Below are 12,001 nucleotides of genomic sequence, written 5' to 3'. Positions count from 1 at the left end.
GAGAATACAATTACAATAACATTTCCCCCCTAAAGTTCCAGAACTCCTAGACCTATACAAATATTCAAGGGGGAAAAAACTGTATATTAACAAAAACTGTAAAAAGAAATGTGTGGAAACTGTTTGGAAGCGCGTTTATAAAGATGCAGAGCGACATGATCATGTTATCAGCATCTGGCAAACAATCTTGGATTATCATGCGGTACTGATTTCATAGCAATCAGTTTCTTTGCTGTCTTTTTAAATTAAATTTTGAGGCTTTGCTTTCTGTTCACCAATTGTAAAAGTTGTTGTGGAACTATAGCTAGCTACATATTAGAAGAATGACTAATGCAACACGACCAAAATGACACTGTGGAATGTCATTCTCTTCCTGTGTGGGTTTTTGCTTCCCGTGTGAATATGATTGTAGCAGCTAGCGAGCTAACGAATAGGAGCTTTTTAACGCTAGCTATCCAGCTAGCGAACACATGATAAGGGCAATGACGCAAATCTGTACAAACTGACAGTTTTTCTGAAACAAAAAGTAGATATCCACAGTGTCTTTCCAAAGAAGAAATGCCACCATCACCTGAAAACAATGATAGCCAACTGTGGTAAACTAGCCAAATGTACTAGCTAACAACCTGCAGTGGTAAGGAAAAATCCGAGATTCTTTAGCTAGCTAACGACGTTACTGCTTTACACGGAAGAGAAGAGGCACAGCTGAGCAGCGTTGATTTACATAAGGGAGCCGTCGATAAACAATTGAATACTATATAGTTATCACGAGAGGTTACCAAGTTTTCTATCTAGCCAAACACTCCGTCTCAATTCGGATAGCTAATTTAGCGTGGGCTGTTTTATTTTGATGTGGCCTAACTAGCATGCTAATCGAGCGTCCATGATGTATTTGCTGCCAAATCTCTATGTTGGCCATTCTGTTTAATCCGACACATAATGCATTTGTTTATAAGTATTATCTCGAAATGACATGTTGATGTCTTGTTTTGGAAGCACAATGGTTGGCGTATAGCTAACTGCTAACTATTTGGTTATAGCTAACGTTAGCATGTATCTAATGTTAAGTGTTTTCAGTTGACAAATCAGCTAGGTAGTTTGCTATGTTTGTTGGTGGAGTGCATTGGTTGGCAAATAACGTCTGGGGGAAATTGTTGATAGCTAAAATAATATGTAGGCAGCTGCTAGCTAGCATTACCTAGCCAGCTAACTTAGATAACAGTAAAATACGTGATATTGTGTCTATCAGTCAGTAGGTAACAGGCTAGTGGGAGTAGTGTTGGCCTTGACGCTAACGTTATTGCTACCAAGGGGTGATGAAAAATATAATTCCTAGTTAGTTGGGTTATTAACTAAGCTCCCGAATGGGTAGCTAGCTAGCTTTCTGCATTGGCTGATTCAGATACTTTAGGGTAGTAGTATACATATATATCTATGGAGTATCATTGCAGATGGTTATTCTGATAATTTCTCAGGATTCATAAAGCTTCCGGTCTCGTGAGGTTGAGGACTCCCAAGTACATATCTAAATAAATGATCCCAACCTAGTTACGGCTCCATCTCTGAGTAGGAGCATTATTATGATTGCCTGTGACATTAGAGCGGTGCACAGCGTCTTCCTCTGAAGGATGTTATCAGGACCTACTCTTAATTTATTGACGTGTGACTCAAAATGCTGGAAATGTGTGAAGAAACCAACCAAAGCAGTTGTGATTTTTCTTCCAGATGAATGTTATTTAGTCAGTGGGTCACCACCAGTGTGCCAAAAAGTAATTCTCCAGATAAAGCAAGGATTACTTTTTTGCAAGAACTGCACAGCAAAGCAGCCCAGTCTGGAGCAAGAACATGAACAGCCTCCCTTGAGATACACTAAGGACTATACACCAGAAAGTGAAGAGGACTGTCTTCAACTGACTCATTAACTTTTCATCCTCAATGGAAGTGCCATTGTAGATACGTGAACGGGTGGCTACAACTGGATCGTCTGGAGCTCCAGCCTTAGAGGAAACCTTGGAACCCTGGGTTGGCTGCTCTGAGGGGGACAATGGGTTCCCAAGCTCTTCAGATACTGCGGCAGGGGGTGTGGGCTTCGCTCACAGGAGGCTGGTATGTGGACCCCCATCAGAGCACATTCTCCAACTGCTTCCACCTGTACCTCTGGATCTTTCTCCTGGCCTTCCCTTTCCTGCTTTACATGGTGAGTATTCATGGAGGGGACAATTTATGGTTTTGGTAGATAAAAAGGGTGGAAAATTTAATTTTGACTGGTCATGTTTGTCAGGCACTTTTTACATACACATTTATTCGTGCAGTATCAGCCACTATTCAGGTCAAACTAGTTTTTATCATAGGACAGGCGAAAAGGATGATGTTGGTAATAAAGTGGAACAGACTACCATTTCCCCTCCCAATTCAAAACAGCATTCCTTCTCTTACTTTCATATTTAAGCTTTTGTGGTCAAACGTGTTAATATTTGCTCTAGTGAAGCTTGTTACCTGTAAACCAGACATGTTATGTCCTTTCAAGCTGTCATCTTTGAAGAGTGGTCCTTCCTTGTCTTTAATGTGATGCCCAATTTGTCCATGTGCCTGCCTATCTAGGTGAACCATTTGTTATTTTACTGGTATTGAGAACAAGGCATGGTTTCACTACCCTCATCATGGGCTAGCCTACTTTTATTCCCAGCTCTGGACTCAATCTTTCTTCTCCCCTCCCCTCTCTTGTCCTTCCGTCCAGTCTCTCCCCCCCAGCCTGGTTGTGGCAGGTGTGTACTGTGCTGTGGTGGCAGCCTTCTTCACTGTCATAAAGGCAGTGAACTTTCGCCTCCATGCCATGTTCGACCTGGGGGAGATAGTGGATAAGAGGCAGGCCTCGCTCATAACCGACGCCCCACGGCTAGAAGAGGGGGATGATGGGTCCGGAGGCCACGACGGGAATCAGCATGGGTACTGGCGGAGATTTCCAAATCCTAATGGAATCCTTTTTTTTTTTGTTAAATCATGTCAAAACAAGATGTCATTCTATGTACATCTGAGTGAAGAGGCTCATTTGTGTTGATGCCTTGAGGGCTGTTATTTCACATGATTGTGGGCAGATTTTAGTGTTATGTTTTCTCATGTTGCTATATTCCCCTCTCAGGGACAGCAATGTTGGTGTGGAGATGACTGTGTTCAGGAAGGTCAACTCAACACCTCCAGTTCGCTGCAGCTCCCAGCACTCTCTGTTTGGACTCAACCAGGTGTCGGTGAGGACTGCCTTGCATTTACACCGCACACATACATACTCTTTTAACATAGTTCCACGCAACAAACTGCACACTTCATGCACACTGCACAGGAACATGAAATGATTGGGTTGTTTAATCCCATACAAATGATCTATATTCCTGTGATATTCATTCTTAATCCAACAAATGTTTTTGTTTCCTCAGGAGTTTTTGCCTCAGCTTGATGACAGTGGAGGCTCCAAGGGTATAGCATTAATCTAACTCCACTCTAACCGCAGTGTTGTGGTTGGTAAAGTAGATCTGGCTGTGTTTTTTTTTTAACCCAACATGGGCAACAGTGTAATTTAGGGACTGCTTCTTCTCTTCTCAGATATCAAGGATCTGATGCGAGAGCAAGGCAGCAACAACTTGATTGTCACGTCAGCACAGCGGGAGATCCTCCGCCACAGCTCCCAGGACCCGATCCGTAAGCATAGCGTTACACTGGAAATAGACTTAGAATCTTTTGTCCATGTGCATTTGTTGATGTTACAATACACATTTCAATGTTATGTTTCTAAGCTCATGTTGGTGTGAATTTACAAATGGACACTCTTAAGAAAACACTAATTACACTATTTTTTTAATCCAACGCAAAACACGTTAGCTATGTTGATCTTTGCTTTGTCGTGTGTACTTATTTTGGATTTTCACTTCTTTCAGATGTTGCCAACGTTGCCAACATGGTTCAGTCCTGCTTGGCTGCTGCTCTAGGAGGAGAGTTCCCTGGTCTGAGGGGAGTGGGAGCAGGGATGTCAGGGGGATTTGGTAGCTTACAACCTGGGGAGTGCATCTCCATCCCCCCCTCCCCTTCCAGTCAGGAAGACGGAGGAGAGAAGGGCCAGTTGGAAGAGATTGAGGGGATGCTGGAGCAGCTGTCCCAGCAGAGTCCTGACGAGGATGTGATTGTGATGGGAGCCTACTCCCCCCTGGGCCCCTCTGCTGAGTCAGGGAGCCTGGGGGACACTCCCATCAGCCCTCTCATAAAGAGCAGTCTGAGTGAGGAGCTGAGTGAGAACCTGTTGGGGCTGGGCCTTGACCCTGTGGCCTTCGCCCCAGGAACAGAGCACCCAGGCAGCCGCAGTGGGGTGGCCTTGGCTGCTGGCTCCACAGACAGCTGCTTCAGTGGGGGTGGGGCGGCCACGGACCGCGAGACCCTCAGCACCGTCAGCAGCTACCGCAGTGAGAAGACTGACTCCACCCAGCTGGAGAGCCCTTCACTCAGCCTGCCACGGAACATAGACGCAGGGACACCGACCTCTGCCCCAGCCCTGGGCATCAGTACCCTAGAGCCAGCAGAGGAGCCAGTGCTGCAGGGGGGAAGTGATACTGACGACCTGTCGGACAGTGAACTGCTGCGCTCCCCTGCCAAAGCGTGCTCTCTGGGCCAGGAGCTTGATAGGACACTAGTGGAAGGGGAAGATTTGCCACCTGTCCACTCAGATATTGTACAGCCCCCCTCCCTCCAGGACTCCTCTCCCTCCAGTAGTGGGCACTCCGAGTCCTGTGATTTGGACAGGAGGGTTCCCCCCCTCCCCCCTCCGAGGCAGGCCAGCTCGGTGCCGTCAGGGCTGGCCCTGGGTCTAGTGTGTTCCGAGCCTGCGTTGCCCGTCTCCTCCACCCCATTCCTGCACTCTGAGCAGTCCTCTCTGCAGGCCCAGCAGGTGGTGCGCCCCAAAGACTTGAAGCTGCTGCGGACCGGTGGCAGTAGTGTGGGCCACCGGCCTGGCCGCAGGAAAGCCCCTCGTAAGCGAGGTGGAGCGGGAAGCAGCAGCTTTGACTGCGGTTCCTACAGGCGGCACCACGGGCAGCACAGAGACTACATCCCAGTGCGCAGCCGGCTGGGAGCTAAGGCCTACAGCGAGAGCCTGTTTGAGGACTCCAGTGACGAGGACGACGGCAGTGACATGAGCGCCGGCTCAAGTCTGGGCTCCCAGAGACGCTACAGCTCTGACGACGACGACGATGACGACTCGAGCTCCTCTACCTCCTGCTACTCCCCTGACCTCGCTAACGCTGGCATTACGAACCCGCCCCCCTCCTCCACCCAGCTGCCCAACCCCAGGGAAGGAGAGTTGTCTGAGACAGCTGGGCCATCCCACTCCCAAAGGGCTCAGAGGTCAGCTAGCACGGCTAGTGCTAAAACTCACGCCAGGGTGCTCAGTATGGACGGGGCCGGTGGGGGCCACACTAACACTGTGGCCCTGCCCTCCACCATGCTGACCTCCTCCACCCCCGCTCCACGACCCCTCACCGTCTCCAAGTCAGACCTGGAGGCCCGGACCTGCCACACAGACGGCTTCCCTGGAACTCACCACCATCGCCTGGACTCTCTGGGAGGCTCCTGGGCTGGCAACCAGACGGGCTGGAGGGCCGGGGAACTGGTGGAGGAGGGAGCTGTGGGGGGAGGTGAGACATACTATTCTCTCTAACTTTGGGCCTTTATTCATAACGTGTGCTCATCTAGGATCAGGATGTCCATTTCATTATAATAAAAAAAGTCAAAACTGATTCTAGATCAGCAAACCTTACTTTTAAACAGTCCCATTCAAGTTGGAAAGCTCTGAAATGTGTAACTGTTTCATTGAAATTTGGATTGTTTGCTATATTTACTTCATTAATCAGGGTCAGGTATTTCTAGAATTCAATCTGAAATGAACGTCCTTGTACTAATGTGAATATATGCTGCCCCAGCTCTGGCCCCAGAGGAGGGGGGCAAGCGGGACTCGATGAGCAGTGTGAAGAGGACCCAGGCCATCCGCAGGCGACACAACGCGGGGAGCAACCCCACACCACCCCCCTCTACCATGGGCTCCCCACCCAGGTTGGTCCAGTCAAACACTTCCACACCAGTGTGCTTGCTATACAGTTGAAGTCGGAAGTTTACATACACCTTAGCCAACTACATTTAAACTCAGTTTTTCACAATTCCTGACATTTAATCCTAGTAAAAATTCCCTGTCTTCGGTCAGTTAGGATCACCACTTTATTTTAAGAATGTAAAATGTTAGAATAATAGTAGAGAGAATGATTTATTTCAGCTTTTATTTCTTTCATCACATTCCCAGTGGGTCAGAAGTTTACATACACTCAATTAGTATTTGGTAGTATTGCCTTTCAGTTTTTTAACTTGGGTCAAACATTTCAGGTAGCCTTCCACAATCTTCCCGCAATAAGTTGGGTGAATTTTGGCCCATTCCTCCTGACAGAGCTGGTGTAACTGAGTCAGGTTTGTAGGCCTCCTTGCTCACACATGCTTTTTCAGTTTTGTCCACATATTTTCTATAGGATTGAGGCCAGGGCTTTGTGATGGCCACTCCAATACCTTGACTTTGTTGTCCTTAAGCCATTTTGCTACAACTTTGGAAGTATGCCTGGGGTCATTGTCCATTTGGGAGACCCATTTGCGACCAAGCTTTAACTTCCTGACTGATGTCTTGAGATGTTGCTTCAATATATCCACATAATTTTCCTTCCTCATGATGCCATCAATTTTGTGAAGTGCACCAGTCCCTCCTGCAGCAAAGCACCCCCACAACATGATACTGCCACCACTGTGCTTCACGGTTGGGATGGTGTTCTTCGGCTTGCAAGCATCCCCTTTTTTCCTCCAAACATAACGATGGTCATTATGGCCAAACAGTTCTATTTTTGTTTCATCAGACCAGAGGACATTTCTCCAAAAAGTACTGTCTTTGTCCCCATGTGCAGTTGTTTACTGTAGTCTGGCTTTTTTAGGGTGGTTTTGGAGCAGTGGCTACTTCCTTGCTGAGCGGCCTTCCAGGTTACGTCGATATAGGACTCGTTTTACTGTGGATATAGGTCCTTTGCTGTTCTGGGATTGATTTGCACTTTTTGCACCAAAGCACATTCATCCCTAGGAGACAGAAAGCGTCTCCTTCCTGAGCGGTATGACGGCTACGTGGTGCCATGATGTTTATACTTGCGTACTACTAACCAGACTTGTGGAGGTCTACAATTTTTTTCCTGAAGTGTTGGCTGATTTTGTTTGAAATTCCTATGATGTCAAGCATAGAGGCACTGCGTTTGAAGGTAGGCCTTGAAATACATCCACGTGTACACCTCCAATTGACTCAAATGATGTCAATTTGCCTGTCAGAAGCTTCTCAAGCCATGACATAATTTTCATCAATTTAGTGTATGTAAACTTCTGACCCGCTGGAATTGTGATACAGTGAATTTTCTGTCTGTAAACAATTGTTGGAAAAATTACTTGTCATGCGCAAAGTAGATGTCTTAACCAACTTGCCAGAACTATAGTTTGTTAACAAGAAATTTGTGGAGTGGTTGAAAAACGAGTTTTAATGACGCCAACCTAAGTGAATGTAAACTTCCGACTTCGACTGCATCTCTTATGCCGGTCACCTCCGTATGTACGTGCTCTGTAAAGCCCAGCTCCTGTCTTCCTGTAGTCTCCAGGACCTCCAGCGTGCCCGTACCTCCTCACACTCGCGGACCCGGACCCTGCCCTCTGCCTTACAGTTCGCCACCTCACTACTGCTGCCCCGCGGGGGGGTCCACGAGGCCTCTACCTTTGACGACACCACAGAGGGGGCTGTGCACTACTTTTATGACGAGGGTGGTGAGTGTGTGTTTGGTGATGCTAGGCTGAGGCTCGCTTTAGAACCTTGGAGGGTGGGGCGGGGTGCCCTCTCTTAAATTAACCTATCCCGAAGAGAGCAAGAAATAAGCCCCATTGTTCATAGGCTTTACTGAGACATTCATGTATTTAAATTTGCAATGCAAATGATTCTGTAGGTGTAGTCTCCATTCATTATTGTTGCTGTGCTGGTGTTTTTCCAGGTGTGAAGAGATCGTACACGTTTGGACCTGCTGGAGGCGGTTATGAGGACCCAGTGGCGTACGTGTCTCTCTCTGATGCGCTTTAGGCTCTTTGCCCGAAACTGATTTTGATATGTCTGACCCCTTTCCCTCTTCTCATCTCAGGGAGCGGGAACGACAGTCCCAATCCTCCAGCTTCACTTCCACTGATGTCCAGGAGGGGGCCCCGGTGCTCACCATGCTCCAGCCCAGGCCCGTGGTTCTGCAGGGCATGCAGGTACGCAGGGTGCCCCTGGAGATGTCAGAGATGCCAGAGGTGAGGGGAAACGCCATTCGAATTCCTATTTCAACAGCTTTGTTCTGAAGCTGTGTCCGTACCCATTGGATACAGTGATCACAATATAGTGGCTATATCCAGGAAAGCCAAAGTTCCAACAGCTGGGCCTAAAGTAGTATATAAGAGATCATACAAAAGATTTTGCTGTGACTCTTATGTGGATATTTGTTGGTCTGATGTGATTAATGAGGAGCATCCAGACACCACAGTTGATGAATTTATGACATTGCTTCTTCCAATTATTGATAAACATGCACCTGTTAACAAACTGACTGTTAGAACTGTTAAGGCTCCATGGAATGATGAGGAATTGAAAAACTGTATGGCTGAAAGAGATGGGGCAACAGGAGTGGCTAATAAGTCTGTCTGCACATCTGACTGGCTGACTTACTGTAAATTGACATGTGACTTAACTCAACAAAAAGAAGATTAAACTGTATTATGAAGCCAAGATCAATGATGGAAAACAACTTTGGAGTACTTTAAATGAAATGATGGGCAGTAAGACAAATTAAACTCCATCTTTCATCGAATCAGATGGCTGATTCATCACACAACCATTTGATGTTGCCAGTTATTTGAATTATTACGTCATTGGCAAAGTGGGCAAACTTAGGCAGGAAATGCCAACAACAAACAGTGAGCCATCATACTCATGTATATATAAAATAATAATGAAAGAAGCATTTCAAGTTTGAATTTTGTAAAGTTAGTGTGGGAGAGGTGGGAAAATGATTATCGATCAATAATGACAAACCTCCTGGCATTGACAACTTGGATGGAAAGCTACTGAGGATAGTAGCTGACTCTATAGCCACTCCTGTCTGTCATATCTTTAATCTGAGCCTAGAGGAAAGTCTTTGTCCTCAGGCCTGGAGGGAAGCCAAAGTCATTCCGCTACCCAAGAGTGGTAAAGCTGCCTTTACTGGTTCTAACAGCAGACCAATCAGCTTGCTGCCAGTTCTTAGTAAACCTTTGGGAAAAAATGTGTTTGACCAAATACAATGCTACTTCTCTGTATAAACAAAATAACAACAGACTTTCATCATGCTTATCGAGAAGGGCACTCAACATGTACTCCACTGACACAAATGACTGATGATTGGCTGAAAGAAATTGATAATTAGATAGTGGGAGCTGTACTCTTAGATTTCAGTGCAGCCTTTGATTTTATTGACCATAACCTGTTGTTGACAATGGATGTGTTATGGCTTTTCAACCTCTGACATATCGTGGATTCAGAGCAATCTATCTAATAGAAGGGCTTTCTTTAATGGAAGCCAATGGAAACCAATGTCCTGCAATGTTCTGCATCTGGCATTAAACAAAGCATGTGTGTCCATGTATGCTGATGATTCAACCATTCACGCATCAGCAACCACAGCTAATGAATTCACTGAAACCCTTAAAGTCTGTTTTGGAATGGGTGGCTAGTCATAAACTGGTCCTGAACATCTTTAAAACTAAGAGCATTGTATTTGGTACAAATCTTTCCCTAAGTTCTAGACCTCAGCTGAATCTGGTCATGAATGGTGTGGCTGTTGAACAAGTTGAGACAAAATTACTTGGTGTTACCTTAGATTGTAAACTGTCGTGGTCAAAACATAGATCCAATGGTTGTAAAGATGGGGAGAGGTCTGTCCGTAATAAAGAGATGCTCTGCTTTTTTGACACCACACTCCACAAAGCAAGTCCTGCAGGCTCTAGTTTTATCTTAGCTTGATTATTGTCCAGTCATGTTGTCAAGTGCTGCAAAGAAAGTTCTAGTTAAGCTGTAGGTGGCCCAGAACAGAGCGGGACGTCTTGCTCTTCATTGTGATCAGAGGGCTGATATAAATACTATGCATGCCAGTCTCTCTTGGCTAAGAGTTGAGGAAAGATTGACTGCGTCACTTTTCGTTTTTATAAGAAACAATGGGTTGGAAATTCCAAATAGTTTGTCGAGTCAACTTCTACACAGCACTGACACACACACACACACCAACATTTCACAGTCCCCAGGTCCAGAACAAATTTAAGAAAACGCAGCGTATTATACAGAGCCATGAGTGCATAGAACTCCCTGCCATCTTATATAGTGCATGTGAACAGAAAACCTTTTTTTATATATAAATAAAGCAACACCTCACGGCAGAACGCTTCTCCCCTGTGCGACCTACTTGTTGTGTGTTTGTACTGACATGTATGTGTATCTGATCGATGCACACACACACTACATGTTAATGTTTTTAAATGTATGTAAATTGTAAAGTATTTTGTCTAGTGTTTTTTTCCATTATGTCCAACCCCAGTAAGACTTGCTGTTGCTACTGGCGCCGGCTAATGGGGATCCTAATCAATCAAATCAAAGTCATGTGTTTCAGACAAATTAACCCCTGGACATTTTCTTGCATATTCCTGTAAATGTGGCTTTATTTATTCATTTTTTTAATACGCATGATGTTTGACTTGAATCCCCCTCTCTGTCTCCAGTTTGACCTGGACCACGAGTCCCTGCATGAGTCCCACGAGAACACGCTGATGATCGAGGAGAAGGCCAAGCCCAAACAGTACTACCGTTTCTGGGTGCTGCCAGGGAAGTGGCTGAGGGTACGCTACGACCGCCTGGCCCTGCTGGCGCTACTGGACAGGTGAGACACAGCAGCGAGCTAGTTTATCGCAGTGGTAATATGATCCAATGTTTGTCATTTGTACTGAGGAGGAAGCCACGGTTTCCTTAAGAGGTTATTTTCTATACTGTGGAGTGACAGTGTTAGGGTTACTGCTTTTCCCCAAAAATATAACATTTTCTGGGAAACCTGAGCATTTTTGTAACATTACTGGAATTTTGCAACCCTGGATAGTAAATGACCTCCTATCCTCCATTGTGTCTGTCCTGTAGGAACCGTGGTGTAGGAGAGAATGTGTTTGCGGTGGTGCTGGCCAGCATGGTGGCCTTCCTGGGGTTCCTGCTGCTCCTGGAGGGCTTCTTCAGGGACATCTGGGTCTTCCAGTTCTGCCTGGTCATCGCCAGCTGTCAGTACTCACTACTGAAGGTACAAGTCATAAGGATTCAATAAAGTTCTATTCAATTCCTATATTCCCTTTTGATTAAAACAGTTATCCAGTAAAAAAAAAAATTCAACTGCCGACACGTTTGTGGAACCGCAATAGACCAGTGTTAACTTGAAGTAAACTAATGTTCACGCTTGAAATGACTCTCTCCTTCCTCAGAGTGTTCAACCAGATGCAGCCTCCCCAATGCATGTAAGTGGATGATGTCATTCACAACCATCTGTCTTGGTCATTATCAAGTTGGTAACCTATCTATCGTTGATTCTTGTTTTTGATGGCACACCCTGATGACTGTCTGGTCTAACCCGTCAGGGCCATAACTGGGTCATCGTGTACAGTCGGCCCATCTACTTCTGCCTGTGCTGTGCTCTCATCTGGGTGTTAGACTTGACGGGGCGCTCAGGCCACCTGCAGCCCTTCTCACTCTACGGCGTCACCTTCTTCTCCGCTCACTTCCTGCTCTGTGCCAGGGACGTGCTCATAGGTCAGTCAGTGTTGGCAACTTCTAGCTGTGTGCTTTTATGTCTTTTGTATCGTGTTG

The 12,001-nt window shown here is 46.0% G+C and overlaps 1 protein-coding gene across 1 annotated transcript in view; it reads left to right on the top strand.

Annotated features, from left to right (window-relative positions):
• Window positions 1–366: 366 nt before the first annotated feature.
• LOC115135509 (pecanex-like protein 3) overlaps window positions 367–12,001 on the top strand; it is a 29,580-nt gene continuing 17,945 nt past the window's right edge. Inside the window, exons 1-15 of the mRNA XM_029670265.2 lie at window positions 367–634; window positions 1,726–2,197; window positions 2,738–2,946; window positions 3,140–3,245; window positions 3,432–3,471; window positions 3,598–3,693; window positions 3,930–5,675; window positions 5,961–6,090; window positions 7,700–7,869; window positions 8,091–8,148; window positions 8,235–8,385; window positions 10,879–11,036; window positions 11,288–11,441; window positions 11,620–11,652; window positions 11,773–11,944. Of these exons, the coding sequence (XP_029526125.2) occupies window positions 2,045–2,197; window positions 2,738–2,946; window positions 3,140–3,245; window positions 3,432–3,471; window positions 3,598–3,693; window positions 3,930–5,675; window positions 5,961–6,090; window positions 7,700–7,869; window positions 8,091–8,148; window positions 8,235–8,385; window positions 10,879–11,036; window positions 11,288–11,441; window positions 11,620–11,652; window positions 11,773–11,944 (3,376 nt within the window). The 5' untranslated portion in view covers window positions 367–634; window positions 1,726–2,044. The remainder of the gene's footprint in view (window positions 635–1,725; window positions 2,198–2,737; window positions 2,947–3,139; window positions 3,246–3,431; window positions 3,472–3,597; window positions 3,694–3,929; window positions 5,676–5,960; window positions 6,091–7,699; window positions 7,870–8,090; window positions 8,149–8,234; window positions 8,386–10,878; window positions 11,037–11,287; window positions 11,442–11,619; window positions 11,653–11,772; window positions 11,945–12,001) is intronic.

Source organism: Oncorhynchus nerka, linkage group LG10, assembly GCF_034236695.1.
Source record: "Oncorhynchus nerka isolate Pitt River linkage group LG10, Oner_Uvic_2.0, whole genome shotgun sequence".
NCBI classification, from domain to species: domain Eukaryota; kingdom Metazoa; phylum Chordata; class Actinopteri; order Salmoniformes; family Salmonidae; genus Oncorhynchus; species Oncorhynchus nerka.
Note: the sequence above shows the minus strand (reverse complement) of the source record. Positions and strands in the feature narration are given on the sequence as shown.